The sequence below is a fragment of the Tyto alba genome, unplaced genomic scaffold (genome assembly GCF_018691265.1).
Source record: "Tyto alba isolate M040663 unplaced genomic scaffold, T.alba_DEE_v4.0 Super-Scaffold_2, whole genome shotgun sequence".
Lineage (NCBI taxonomy): Eukaryota > Metazoa > Chordata > Aves > Strigiformes > Tytonidae > Tyto > Tyto alba.
In genome coordinates this window covers 38,214,759-38,230,629 of record NW_024881282.1, presented here as the reverse complement: position 1 = coordinate 38,230,629, position 15,871 = coordinate 38,214,759, and the positions used below count along the sequence as shown (strand labels likewise).

Sequence of the window (15,871 nt, the reverse complement as noted above, 5' to 3'; positions counted from 1 at the left end):
ACTGAATCCTGCCACTCCTGATTTTATTTTTCAACTTCAGCTCACAGTTCAAAATTTATCTTTGATGGCTAAAGCTTCAGTGAACCCTCTGCTGATATCTTAGCGGGTTCCACCAGGGAGTTCTGATGGGGCTCCTGAGGTTTTCTTAAGATTCAGAATTGCATCTTTGCAAACATTTTTCATCCTTGCACATCACTTCTGACTATAAGGCAGTCAGAGCAAAAATAAACAGCTGCTCGTTACAAGCACAGTTTTGTCAGACTAATAGGAGCTGAAACTACTAAACAGTCTTCATATTTTCAAGGCAGACATGTGAAAAAGATTGCATGCCAAAGCACCAAAAAGCCTTGAAACTGATACATTTCTGTGGTAAAAACTAAGGTAAAAACTGATCCATCAACATGACAAACCCTTGAGAGGGGTTTGGGTGCTCTATTTTTCACAGAGAAAGTTTACTTTGAAAAAGCTTTGTTAATCAGTATGGTTGAGAGTGTAAGGTTATCACACTAAGGAGAAAATGGAACAATACAGAGATACTAAAATGAAAAGTGGTTTAGTTGGTGATGGGACATTTTAATAAATCTTAGATTAGTGTCTGAAGGATGATTGGTTTGCATGTCTAAGAAAGTGGAAGCTTTGATTGGCCCTTTTCCTGACATTGAAGAAGTTTCAGTATATTAACCCTTTTTTCTTCTACATGGTGGTATGTGCACGCTGCAGCTCAGTGAGGATTTAAAGGATGAAGTTTCACCATACATCTGAGTCAAATTAGGAACTCAATTCTGTTGATGGGGAAATCCTACTTCCCTCAACCATATCTTTCTTCCCACATTTTGGTGCATATTTCTGCCAGTTACTTGGGACAGAGCTTACTCTGAGACCTGAATCACAAAGGAGGCAAGTTCATTAAAGCAAGCAAATGTATATTTATATCATTATAATCTTATCTTTATTATTATTACATACTACTAAATATAGGTGATGTAATCAATTATATATTTTATATTTTACTCGTTCATGAACTGCATCAAATCACTTTAAAATCTCCTGTAAGCAGGGAATATAGAAAGGAATTGTGTAGCTGGAAGTAGAGGAGGCGGAAGGGGGAGAAATGCGGGAAAGGAAAAAAAGAAAATAAGAAGGAGGGAGAGAGGAAGGCCTCAAGGCGAACTTCAGCTATAATTTGAATCTGCTCCTTACCAAAATACCTCTCCTCGAGACTGCAAAATTTTCATTATAGGAGGTTTGTATCTTCGTTCTACCATCTCGCTGGAAAACTTTACTGAAGCTGGCTAGCAAGTTCAGAAGTTATTCAGAAAAGTAAACCTGAAGGACACAGTATGGCCACATGACCTCATTTTCTCTAGGAAATGTTCTTATGAAATACAGTTATGCGGGAGACTGAAGCATGAGTTAGTTCGTATGTAGAACCAACACAGAACCGATTAAAATGGCTTATTTAAAGATGGGAATAATCAATACAGTTGGAGATGCAGCACTGATACCTGCAGGGAACTGCTCTGTCAAACACAGTTAATGAAAGACTAATCTGAAAATGCAGAGAACAAATTCCATAGAAAAGAAGGAATCATGTTTAATGCTTATGTACTAGCTCATGTTTTATCACTTTACAGCCATCTTCTAGAGTAAATGATTGAAGTAAACAATGGAATTCCATCAGTCTTATACCATGAAAGTAAAATGAGGAATGAGAACAAACATGTACAAAATTATATCTCTGCTATAATGACAAGAGTTACTGCCTATTTGGTTTTTTGTTTGTTTTGGGTTTTATTTTATTAAATTCATGGAAAATGAGAAAAATGTAATGAAATGATTTGAAAATTTGTCATCATCTTTCAGTCATAGTTGCTATTTATGAACAAATCAAGCATTTCAGTTGCAGTTTACCATAACAAATTAATGGAACTGCAGTGAAATATGACAACATGTGTTTCTGTCATGAAGAATGCACAAACAGTAACTGTGCTATGTCTATTTTCTGACAATAAGAAAGGGTTTACTCTGAAATTCAGATATACAACCACTTATTTTGATGTATCTAGCAAACAAGAATTCTTTTTAATTCAAATGACTACTCCTCTGTATCATGAAATATTTAAAGAGTAGAAATTACTATACATCTTAATATTCCTCCATGTTATTCTGATTTGTCTCTAACAAATATATAACTGAATGTGACTTACCTTGAAGTAGAGCTGCAATTTGGAGTGACTGCTGAGATGGGTGTTCTTTAAGAATATCTAAAACTGTTCTACCCAAACTGTCCTTTATGTTGGTATCAATTCCTGAAAAAGAAAATGATCTGTGGTGGAATTTTTAACCCCAAGTGCTTTGGTTTATAAATGAGGTATATCAGACTCAATAATCTGGCAAATTGAATGCAAGCAGTTTTATAACTGTAGCAGATTAACAGCTGTGTTATAGTTGAAGTACAGCATCCATTTCTGTTTAAAGCTTGAGTAGCCTAAAATTCACATGCTGACATGGATTGTTTTTATGTCTCTGTAACTCATAGGGATAGAAAGTAAGCTTCTTAAACCAAATTTGGGATTATTTTAACAGACTGTTCCTAAGAAACAGCCATCTGGAAAATAATGTTTTATAAAATCAAGAAATTCTCTGAATATTTTTCCTACATTCCTGGATTCTAATTCTCCCCAAAGTGCTCTGATTCATTGAGGATTTTCTATCCATAGTACAAGTACGTGTTTTGTGAACAATACTGAAAAAGTTATTAACCTTAAAAGTTCTGTACTTCATGGCAACATGTTCAAAATTCATGCACTCAGTAGACTGAAACACTCATATGTAGTATAAGGGCTCTGTGAACAGCCAGAGCATTTTCTCACAGCCTGTTCAGACTGTTGACAAAGTAATTGGCTCAAACTGTGAACATAACCATAAATAAATTTGAGGTTTATCCTTAACCGATAGGTCTCAGAGAACCTGTTGTACATGATACTGCATGACTCTCCACCTTTGTATTGTAAGGTCTACTTTGGAAATGTTTGCCTTATGGTAGAAGACTGAATTTTTTTTTTTAGTTTAGATGTACTTTCATAAAAAGTAAAGGTATGAAAGGTCCGAACAAACAGAATGAGATTCTTCTTGGGATGCTGAATAGAGGGAATCAGAGGAAGCAGGATTTATAAGGACATTCGGGAAGCATGGAAGGCAGTTCTTGTAATTTCCTGACCTGATGGAATTTCCTAATTTGTTTTGTGAGAAAGAGATATTTGTTTTCTCACTGAAAATAAAGCCAAAATATTGCTGGACTAATTATCAGTGGCAGCTGATTTTCAGAGGCTAGACACACCAACTTACACCTTTCCTTTGCAATAGCTACTTATAACATCTTCTGAGTCTTTTTTGAAGCAGAACTAGAGAAAAGGGGTTTGTTAGATAAAAAAGGCAGAAGTGCAGAGCATTTGGGTTTGAAGGAGTTTACAGCGAAGATTCTAATCCAGTGTCTTGTACAATTGTACTCTGGCAGAGGCTATAATGTGTACTAATCTATAAGAGGTATTCTTTATCTGTGGTCTAAGGGCTTTCTATGTTTGTGTGATGTTCTCCCATCCTTCCTCTTTAAGGTGAACTAGTATAAAAAGGCCCTGCCTTTTTGAGGGCAGGTGAAGACCCCTTTCTGCCTCCTTCTTATTCATCCAAACAGGAAAGTGTCTTGGAAGGACTTTTATTTCTGAAAATAGATCTCATATCAGGTATGTGGTAGCTGAGATTCAGATGAGGAGCAGTGAGTAGGACATACCTTCTTTTGCAATATATAACCCCACAAGCACGGATAATAAACATCAATGAGATCTCTCAGTGCAATGGAAGTTCATGTATTCCAGAGAAGTAATTTCTAGATATTTTCATTGGTCTTCTCATTTATCTGAGAAGACAGTTGTTTAGATGAGTAATTTACCTGCAACAATTCTGAAAATCTTATTATGTAGTAGATGGGTTTGTTGGGACCCTGTATCCCTGTTCTCCTGACCTTTCAGGACAAATGCAATTCTTGGAGACACAGTGCCTTCCCCTTTCTTCACAGGCACTCAAAGTTTATCCAGGAAATGAAGGAGCAAGCAGGATGGTATGTTTCTTAGGAATAGCTAAGTGGAGGAAATAAATGTGAACATGAGTCTTCTGACCTCTAAATCAAAGAATATTCTTGGATGTCTTTCAGAGGGAATAACAAAATTTTATTTACCCATTTTGTTCTTAGAATACATTTATTCTCTGAATACAGTGGCATGCACTGAGTCAGATATGGAATTTCTGAGTCTTAGTGAAAACATTCCTTTTGTTCTCTGACTATAGTAATTTCTTACTCTAAAAGAACACTTTTAAGGAGAGGTACATGTGATTAGATTTGCAAAGGCTGAGGAAGATAACAGTAATTTGTATAATGAAAACAGGAGGTGGCATACACCAGATTAGGAATATTAAGAATATTTGTTCAATGTTTTCTGTAAATCAGATTTACCTGTTTCAAGCAAAATGCGTACTACCTCCACCTTTCCAAACAGGGCTGCTTCATGTAGTGCACTCCCTTTTTCTGTCTAGAAAAAAAAAATATTGTGACCTTTAAAATACAAATTAAAATACCAGTTAATCCTTTTGAAAAGAATACATTTAGTAAAGAAGTATTTATTTTTACCCTCTATTTTATCTGCATGTAAAAAACATTGAATGGACAAGAACAAATACTACCATCATTTATTTTTTTAATTATTCAAGATACCAACATGAATGCTGTCAGTTCTACTTTAAAAATTAATAACTATATAAGAAAATACAGTAGCGATGTAATACAACTCCTAGTTAACAAGCCTGCATTTGTGTAAAATTTCTGAACTCCTACTATAGGCAGTGAAAATCTAGCCAATACCATCACTGTATATAGCTGTTCGGCAGAGTCAGACAGTTTACATGTGGACATCTACACTTAGGTGTTTTAATCTGAAACTCGATCACACCCTAGAAGGTCAATTCAGTTGCATGGTGAGAGATATCCCTAGGATATCCCACCTGGCATCCAGCTGATGTTCTAGTTGATGCTCACATTTGATCTGCATCACATCTTCCCCATACAGATATCTTGGATACCCTATAGCACCTCCAACAGCATTAGATGTCTGTGAACCTGATTTTGCAGATTTCTGTGACACAAAATTATTTGTGAATGGACTTTTGCTCATATAAAATTTACAGTACTGAAAAACAAACTACCTCTCTTAACAAGCTACTTTTCTTTCTATTTTATATTGCTGCCTGTTCCTGAAAAATCTGAACAGAATGCTCTTCCATACAATAGCATTAGCACTAGCTAAAGCACTACTAGATCTCACTGAACCTCTGGCTCATCTTTTTTTTTGATAGTAAATTAGATTTTGCGTGTTTTTTATTTGTGGGCAAATGTTAAAGGTTTTACTGCTTGAATTCGATTTTTCGTATATTATATCCAAAAGCACCATTATCATGCTTGCTATCATGGAAAGACTAGAGACACACAAAAAAATTAACTCTGAAATAAAATAGTGTTTCATTATTTACTAGCTGTATCAGAATGCACCACTGTTACAGCAATGCAATGACAGGTTAATTAGAAGTAATCAGAGATCCTGAGATGGGATGGGAGCACACAGTAAGTGTACGTATGTCTTACCAATTGAGCCTGAAAAGTCTTTGTTATGTCCATAATAGGAACACTCACTTTTTATCTTTCTTCATATTTAGTACATGGACGCATAAAGTAAAGCATGCTCAATGTCATGTACATCCAGCACATCAGGTATACTAACAGTATAACAGAAAGGAGAAGGAAGTCAGTGAGAGAATATATATATATGAAATACATATTTTACAACAATTTCTAATCTTTCCATTTTCAGAAGCAATCCAGATGAACAGTCACAGGCTTATTCTGAACAAGAAGACTAAACATTCAGATTTACTTAGAGCTGGTTTCAGAATCCTTTACTCAATATCTACAGGAGTTTTCCAGTAACTGCAATTGACTTTAACACTGGATAACTCTGCAATGACACAGTGCAACCACAAAGGTACACGAAGAGCTTAAGGAACAACTCTTGGAAAAGTCACTGATAACTATAGGTCTCGTTACTGAAAAAGGCTTGACACTAGCAAACTTGGAAAAGGCTTTGAGGCAGCCTATTATCCTCGTTGGTATTTGCGTGGATATGGCATTTCCTTTGGACTCATCACTTACTGACATGAATAAACCTCGAGACTATTGGGTTGACCTGGTACTATTAACATAGAGTTCCCATGATCAAGGATGTGAAGTACAGCTTTGACTCCCAAAATATTTGACTTGAGAAAGACACGTGGTGAAATTCAAAAGCCACAATGGGGAGAAGTTTGGCATGGTAACCTGCCAGAGAAGAACACCAAAATAGGGGCTTAATTACAACTCATTACTCACTGTTTCAAGAAAAGAGTAATGTCTCTCTTGTATTTGAATATATTCACTAATGTTGAACATATTCTGTCATATCTGAACACGCGCCAGCGATGTGTCCTTGCGGCAAAAAAGCTAACAGTATCCTGGGCTACCCTAGGAGGAGTGTTGCCAGCAGGCCAAGGGAGGTGACTTTCCCTTCTATTCACCAATGGTGAGGCCACACCTGGAGTACTCCATCCAGTTCTGGGCTCCCCAGTACAAGATAGATACAGAGCTACTGGAGAGAGACACTAAGATGATTAAAATACTGGGGCATCTCTCCTATGAGGAAAGGCTGAGAGAGCTAGGTCTGTTTAGCTTAGACAAGAGAACGCTCACAGGGAATCTCATCAATGTGTACAAATATCTAAAGGGAGGGTGTAAAGAAGACCAATCCAGGCTTGGTGGTGTCCAGTGACAGAAGAGGTATTGGCGAAAACTTGAAACACATAAGGAAGCATTTTTTTCTGTGCAGGTGACTGATTCCTGGTACAGGTTGACCAGGAAGGTTGTAGAGTCTCAATCCTTGCAGATATTTGAAAGCTGTCTGGACACGGTCCAGGGCAACCTGTTCTAGGTGAGCCTGCTTGAACAGGGGGGTTGGGCCGGATGACCTGCAGAGTTCCCTTCCAACCTCAACCATTCTGTGATTCTCCATGGGGTAATAATTAGTGATGTATACACCAACAATGAAACCCACAGAGGTTTAAACGTTATAGGAGGCCTGAGCACTAAATTTTAGTCTTACTGAGGATGAACTGCAGAGATGGGAACTAGCTACACATTGACTAAAACTGTAGAGATAATTCTGTATAAAAGATTTTTTTAAATAAAAAAATTAGAAAGATAATTCTGTATAGAGATAATTCTGTATTAAAATTAGTATTTTTTGTTAATGGAAAAAAGGACATACTTTAGTGGCAACGGTTATTTAGAATCTGCTGCTGTGGTGTGATCTGACACTGAAAAAGTTTTAGCATGCTGAATCAACAGCCTTGAGGACAAGGAAGAGGATCTATCCTCAGACTTCTCAGTTAAGGGGTGGAAAAGATCCTGATATGTTAGTTGTCAGAACTGGCAGAAGTCAGTTTCTATTGATCAAAATTCCCCACTGGAGGAAAAGCAAGTAATATTTTTCTTGATGAAAGCGTATATCTCATAAGAAATGGAATGAAAACTAACATGGGAAGATGAAATTTTCTGTAGATATCTAGGGTATACAGATGTACCTAGGAGCAACTTGAGAGCCAGAAGATAGTTCTGTAACAATGAACAAAAGCTCTGCTATGTATAAAGGGAGTAGAAAAACTTAAGTCACCCATATACATCATTCACAGTGTTGGGAGAGGAATCCAAAGCTAAATGCCAGATTTTTCATTTTATACTTTCTCGCTTCTTGGTCTGTTCTACCATGATATTTCCTGTCATATCTGAAGATGACCTTGAAGTGCTTTACAGGCAGTCTTCACTGCCCTCAATTCTGGGGCGTTCTGCTTTAAAACTCCAAGCTATCAGACAATGCTAATGAATGCCATATCCCAGAAATGAGATATATATTACAATCAGTCTGTTCAAAAGAGGAAATTGAAAGGCATACCATATAAACAGTGGAATAATCTGACCACTATATAGGTGATTTTCTGAGCAAGAGGGTAAATATTACCATGAAACTGAACTAAAATCAGTCTGTGAATATGGAAGATTGAAAGCACACTTGTAAAATTCAGACGTGCAATCCTGCATGAGATGTCACAAAGATGAATGCTGACGTAAATCTTAAAAGCCCTAGGCAGGATTTCATGGTAGTAGTGAATAACTAATGAGCGAATCAGATCCCTTGACCCAAAAATTGTCCAGAAGGCAGAATTGTCCTCGTTAGAGAGAGTTCAGTTAACAAACTTCATTTTAGCATAGGGAAAATCTTGAGCGTCAGGATGAACAGGGTCAAGAGAAACTCCGAGGACTGGCTGCGTAGATATATATCTCTTTGTAAATGTACATGTGGTCTACTACTTGAAGATAGAAATAATGCTGTATTTTTTTTTTTCTGGTGCAATAGAGCATGTTACACAAATCAGAAGAACTAAAAAATGTAGTTGCAAATAATTTCTATATATTATTTAAGATGTGCTAGAGGTTTTATGTAGAACTTTTTCACTCATAGTAGTGTATCTATGTGCTAATACACTAATTTTCTATACTACAGCAAGCAAACTTAAGATTTATAGACAGTATTTACCACTTTACCTCCTGAAGCTTTCATTGCCTCGGATCCTACTTCCCTGGAGAAGTGAACACTACCATTATATTTGGAAATTCTTCCACAGTGATACCTAATGCAAAAAATCCTGGTATTTTTTCATGAACACAGCGTGCTAAAGTCTGCTTGAGTTTGGATCAACAGATTATATATTGATTCTCTGCAATAAGTTTTCTATATATGAAATATACAGAACTATAGCACAAATTGCACTAAGCATATAATAAAATAGTCCCTGCCTCAAGTACCTTACACCTAAATAGAGGTACAATGTCACAGCTGGACACACAAAGCAAACAAGGATAGAAGGACATTGTCAGTAGGAACACCAGGATACAAAAATCAACTTGGCGTACAATTTGCAGGCTCACAAAAATCATCAAGGGTTTTATTAATTATAGATTTTTTAACCATGTAAATATTCAAGAGCTTGTAATTAGGTCACTTGTCCTTGTTTGTAGGCAGTTTACTATAGTTTTGATATGGATTTCAGATATAATCTGCCCAATGGAATGGTAGCTTTGCAAATTGATTCACAGAATATCCTCCATACATAGTGACAGCAAAAAGGAAGGGGCATAGCTCTTTGCAGAACTACAGTAATAATCAATGGAAATCGCCATCATTACTGGAACAGACAGGGAAGGCAAATAGGGATAGATGAAAGTTGGATAAGCAGAAGGGGCCAAGTTTTTGAGGTATTTACAATTATCAAATTACTGTTTACATGAAACACACTGAACTGTGCAGTATCTTATTTTACTGAGGGCCCGAAATCTATCACTCACCCAAAACCTGTGTATTTTTCATATGTTTCAATTTAAATGAAAACTTCAAAGCATAAAGAGATGAAGCAGATTTGTATTGCTCACTTCTAAATAATTTCAGATTGAAGGATATTGGATAGACCTGGGAAATGAATAAAATGTGTGATTAATTCAATCAAAAATTAAATGCTGTCCAAATATTTGCTATGATTAAAAGTGCTCAGGGAGTACAGAAGAGAAAGATAACATGGCTAAAGTAAACTTCCCATTTAAACAAATAAATATTTACAATTACAGAGTGATAGCAGATAGGCTACTTCTATAATTGTCTCTCAACATTCTGAGAGCTCTTTTCTGCTGATAAGCTGAATTTATTTAATGTGTATGAATGTGTACAATTTTCTCTACCACATGGGATTATACTTTGTGTATTGTTCTTTCCCAATCAGTGATGCAGAGCAATTTAATTAATATTAAAAGAGCTGAGTTCAGTTTAAAGTAACAGGCTGATATTGTATGCTCTGCTCAGTTTAATAAGCTGCCAGTAATCATCAACAAAGAATTTTTCAGAGGTTATAGAAGTAATAAGTTAACAATATGTACAGAGCCAACTTGCCAATATGCTAAGATGCTGAATGAAAAGAAACATATTGATGGACAATATGTATACCGGTGAGAAAATAAATAAATGATATTTCCTTATGGCAAGTAGGACAAACGCAGAAGAAACAAGATTACCCAGCGCAAAAAATAAGATAAGATAAAATAAAGTAAAATAAAAATATCCCCCTGCCGAAGAATAATTAAGAAAAATAAGAATATAAATTATTTAAAACAAATTAGAATTTTAAAAAATAAAGTCTTAGAATTTTAGTGTAGATGTCAAACAGATGATCATTACTAAAAGAATCTCCCATTTCTTAAAAGAAGATTGCAAAAAATTTGCAGCAACTGTATTTTTTAAAGACCAGCAAAAAACTTTTGGTATAACTATAGATAGAAATGGCTTAGGAGAATTCACAGTAGTGCTAAAATTATCTAGATTACATAAGAGGAAGAACACATTTCATAAAAGCATTGTGTAATATTCAATCCTCATGTAACCATCAGTTTGTAAGTTGTCACGACAGAGACTATTCTTCAATTAATCTATTTCTTAAGCAACAATTCAGGCATCAGACTCTTTCTGACTTCTTCCTCATTCATTTGCTAGAGATAGAAGATAAATTATCCATTCAGAAACATGTATTCAAGGGTTCCATTATGTGTTGCTTTAGCATTAAACTCTTCTAAATTACTGAAGATGTAGTAATAGTAAAGGACAGCTGAAACAAAAGAGCTGCTTGTATTAACCTTTATAAGTGTATCATTTGCTAGTAAAGAAAATCAGAATCAAATTAAATCAGAAGCATAATGGTAGGCAAATACAAAGTGTGCAAATCACAGAAAAAAAAGTGTTTCGGTGTGAAACAGTCTGAAGCAAGTAATAATGCTAACTCAAAAGATACTATAGCTAATAAAAGCAGCAAAATAATTTTACCACATTTTCACTTTGAAGGCATTAGAGAATATGCATTTTTAATCTTAAAAGATGTCAATATTTTCTGTCTGCTTTGTTGCGGGTTTTTTAATTTTTTTCTTTCCCACTTCACATTCTTTTCCTCAAAAGTTGAAAAACGTGACGTTGATGGAAGAATTCAGAAATAACAAAAGTGTCTGGAATCCAGGTGCAATTTCTTATATAAAAGGGAATTATGTGTATAAAGGTGTTTGATTAAATGCACCTAAAGCTTAAAATGGTTATAAAACTTAGTCAAAGTTTAGGCAAAGTTCACAAGATTTAATAAGTCACCTATTGGTAAAGAATGCCTGGATGTGACTCGAAAATAGATGTAATTATGTTTGTTTGGTTTGTTTGTCTGAAAATAGTTATAAAGCTGAAACAACCTTAATTCAAAGCATATTATATATACCCAGACAGCAAGAAGGCTACTTTAAATCTGAAGAAAAAATACACTTTAAACTCTAATACAGTGCCATCAATCAAATCAAGATAAATCATAAGACTGAGGCAAGACTTCACACGTAACAGAATCAGGTCCTCTGTAGTTAATAGGCTTGGACACTTTCCAGTACAGAGAACTGGACATAAAATTTACTGCTGCTGTACCTTTTATCCGTTCTTATCTACGTCTCTTTTATTTCAAGTTACCCCTTTTTCACCTTATAACTTACTGTACATAGAACTAGGTGTACCAAACAGCTATCGGGTTGGAGTCAGTAGCTGCAAGAGTGTATTGCCATAGAATTTTCTTTTAGGTTTATACAAGAAGTGTTTAGAAAAGCAGAAAATCAAAATTATTATTACTTAGTAACTTTGGGTTTAGAATGGGATAACCCCGGAAAAAATGAGTTCTCAATTAAACATTGTTTCAGGTTGCTATGACCATTAAGGGCATTAAGTCAGCTTAGTATCATTAAAGCCAACGTTGTAAAAAAAAAAAAAAAAAAATATATATATATACACACACCTACACAAAAGGTCAATATGATTTGTGTATCTACATGTCTCAAGACAACATTAAAACATACACTCAGCTTTGAAGATGTGCATTTCTCAATTTATCCCTTTGAACACATCACTTAGGTAGTAAACAATAAATCTGTGTTATATATCACCTTGCAGCATTTTTAACAAAGTAAACGCAAGTGTATTTTAAAAAAACAAATGTAAGAAGTTATTTCATTTGAATTATATTATAATGATAAAGGAAAGCAAAGAAAGAAAGGAGGAAAGGAAGATGGGAAGATAGAAATTACACACTAACTTGGCAGCTGACATCCATTCCAGCCTCCAGAAGCACCTGTACAACAGCTTTGTGGCCATTACGTGCAGCAAGATGCAAAGGAGTGTGTTTTCTTGTATTACAGTTCATCAGGTTTGGATATGCTTTGATGATCATTTTTACAACACGCAGACGTCCATAAAGTGCTGCCAGATCCAGAGGTGTTTCTAGTTTGTTGTTCCTTATTGTAGGATCTGTTAGCTCTTCTAACAGAACAGCAACTACTTCTGAATGACCATATTGAGCTGCACAGTGCAGTGCTGTTTCATTTTCATTATTCTGTTAAAACAAAACAAAAGCTTCAGAAAATCATGTTTAATCACACAATAGAACTGCTTGGCTTCTATAAATTGCCTTCATGAGATTATTACACAAAGAGGTTTTGCAATATAATGTATGGTAATGTATGTTAAATGCTTCAGAATGACACCACTAAAAATTTACTAATAATACATTAATACTTCAGCTTTGTGGTTCTCAAGCAGATCAGGTCTCTATGTGTCCACATTGTTCCCAATCTATTTCTAAAAACATGCCCCAAAAAACCTTGTTGTTCATGATATGCTGAAATCTGTAACTCTCCTTGATTCAACTGTTCCTGAAATCATAGTTGAATCCTTCTCTTACAAATACTCTTACACTTAAGTCTCTCTTTTCAGTTTAACTGATTTTAAACCATAGCAGTTTGTTATTACAGTAGTGAGATTACAGAGAAAAACTGTGTAATGAAAATGTATCAGGCACAAGACTAGTTTCATATATCACTATGAAAGTTACTATCAAGACAACAATCACAGATTGGAAGAAGACAAAATATCACCTGTAGATATTAGAAAGACTAAGCATATCACGTAAAAAGCTGGTCTTCTCAGGGCTCCAGGGCGATGTATGTGTGTGTTTTAAGGCTTATGAATATTTGTATGCTGTAGAATGAATAAGTTTTTGCTTTATAAAGCAATGCCCCTCAAATCTTTCCACAAACACTTCTTAATAATCTTAATAATAAATATTGAGAATAAGCAGTATCTTAATTGTTTTCTTCCAGTTCTGCCTGTATATTTGAAATCCCAACAGACAAATAACTTCAGGCAGAGAAGAAGGAAATAATTTATAGAGCGCTCTGAATTCTATATGCCATCTATATTACTAATATATCTTACATAGTCTCTATGAAGCCTTAAAATGGGCTAGACACCATAAATTTTAAAAGTACCTACACTGAATACCTCTTCTGATATATGATTTATAAAATGTTGTGACAGTTTTGAAAATGCTGTAAAAGTAGAAAGCCAATAAGCTAATGTGTCATATAAAGAAATAGAAAATTAATATATGTCCAGAAAAGATACTAGAGAAGGGTGGAACTATAATTCCAAAAAAAGGAGAAGAGATAAATCTGAATCCATAGGTTGTATCTCAAGGAAACAACTAAATAAAGTTTTGGGGACAGAGAACTGAAAATAGAAACATTTGTCTTTTGAAAGACAGAAGGGGTGAAAAAATCAGAGAAATAAGGCTGTGGCCTCTCACTCAAAAGATAGCCAGGATAAGAAAATCCATGTTGCACATAATATCTAGAAAGGTGGAAAGGGGAAGAACTTTTTTTTTCTTTTTGGTATCAGTGTTTCTAATTCTACGTTTGTGGTTTTAACCACAATGTTTGTGGTTTTAACAACATTGCTATCATTTTCATCTCATCTTGTAATTTAAAATGACTCAGATGAACCTGGGAGACAGAAGAGACAGATCAATACATTCAGATAAATAAATGTTGCAGATAAACTCTTCAGGTGTCTGCAACACCAGGCAAGATCCCAGAGACTGGAATGGGTTTCCTGCTGAACTGCCAGACAGAAGCCGTAGAAGAGCCAGGTTGAAAGTGGAGCAGTTTCCATTGGCTTGAGGGCTTGATGATTAGCAAGTATTGGAATCATTGTGCATTACTCAGACCACCATGTCTACGGTGATCTATCAACTACCTGTGTTATGCTTTTTGTGCTCTAGTGACTTCTAACATACCCTTTACACAGCACTGGGCAAAGCAATTTTTTTTTATGTACAGTGGTATACCCACAAATCACAAGCATAGTTTATTAGAATTTATTTTTAGATTTTCAATATTTCATGGACAGAACTGCATAGATGAACAGGCAATTGCAGTCTAATCTTGTGTACAATTACCACAATTAAGTATGAAAATCAGATAATTGCACTTAAAATAGCCAATTATGGTAATTTGTGCCTACAGTTGCTGTATTTACATATCCAATGGAAACAGTTACACAAAGAAATTAGATGTATAGCTATAACAACATTCCGTGAGGTAAATAGAAAAATACACATTTACAATTGTCAGATAGATATGTCTATCTATCCAATATCTGCTTATGTTTGATTTTTTTTCAAGCATTTCTGGATATTATATAAAGTATCTGGAATCTTGTGACAATGGTCTAATACTGTAGTTTATAAGTATTCTGACTGAATTTTCAAAGAGTCATAGAAGTTAAATTTGCTATGGCCTTTTTCTGAAAATGTGGTGACTGGCCGAAATTTCAGCCACAGATATAGACACATAGAGACCAACCAGTCCAAATCACTGCTGCTGCACAGAAAACTGAAATTTACTGCCTCTAAATAAAGAATATCCAGTTGAATCTTCATGCAAGGACATACAGAAAAGCATATTTTAAAACAGCATGGTTAATAAAAGCATCTTTAAAGATGAATAAAATGTTATTATTCTCAAATTAACATTGTTCATTAAACATTAACATTAAATTATGTTCAATTAAACACTGAACATAAAAGCTACACTTCAGTTAATGACAAATCAAACTGATTCAAAATTAAAAAGAACTAGGTATCACTGAAATAAAATAGAAGAATCCAGCCTGGACAAACGTGGCAATTAAATCACCTACACATATGTAGTCAGAACAGGCACTGTACATATTGTGTTATCAGAGCTGTGAGATACTACCTAATTAAAACTTAGTAATACAACATCCTTCCCTCTTTAAAATATAAATTAATCAACTCAATTCAGGTATAAAAGAATGACTTAACTTTCAGAGAGGAAATTAAAACTTGCTTAACTGCCTTCTAAATTTATCCACTTTGACAATTTAGTACTACTTACAAAAAATAAATCACCTTGGAAGAGGTTATACTGAGGTGAGAGGATAGAGTTTTTAAGTAGGTTTTGACAGAGTCTGCCATCTTCACATTTAGGAAAGGAGGGAATGCCTACCAGATAGACACAGTTGGTTCAGCATTCCCCAGAGAGGCCTCTGAGATAGAGGAGGCTATAACAGTGTATTTCTTGAACTGGAAGAAACATTATATTCCTCTTCTCCCCCTTCATGGAAAGATGGACATGGACGTCTCAGTTTCCTCCTTAGGGCATTTGTTTATAGAAGACATACAGTAAGAATAAAGAAAAGCCCCAGCATATGATGACATTTTAAGAGTTGAAGTTATGCGATTTTCTTGCTCCCCAAAATGC

At 35.0% G+C, this 15,871-nt stretch overlaps 1 protein-coding gene across 13 annotated transcripts in view; it reads right to left on the bottom strand.

Annotated features, from left to right (window-relative positions):
* The window catches only part of ANKS1B (ankyrin repeat and sterile alpha motif domain containing 1B), a 437,905-nt gene that overhangs the window by 360,056 nt on the left and 61,978 nt on the right, over positions 1 to 15,871 (bottom strand). For 10 of the 13 annotated variants that reach the window (XR_004409587.2, XM_033010256.2, XM_033010249.2 and 7 more), the window contains 3 exons: positions 12,346 to 12,642; positions 4,511 to 4,586; positions 2,208 to 2,309 (listed from right to left, as the gene is read on the bottom strand). Coding sequence is in view for 12 of the 13 variants with exons in the window: in XM_033010256.2 (XP_032866147.1) it covers positions 2,208 to 2,309; positions 4,511 to 4,586; positions 12,346 to 12,642 (475 nt within the window). In the remaining variant the exon portion in view is untranslated. Of the gene's footprint in view, positions 1 to 2,207; positions 2,310 to 4,510; positions 4,587 to 8,729; positions 8,773 to 9,538; positions 9,660 to 12,345; positions 12,643 to 15,871 lie in introns of those variants that run through there. The other 3 variants (XM_033010258.2, XM_033010253.2, XM_033010252.2) reach the window with 3 other exon arrangements.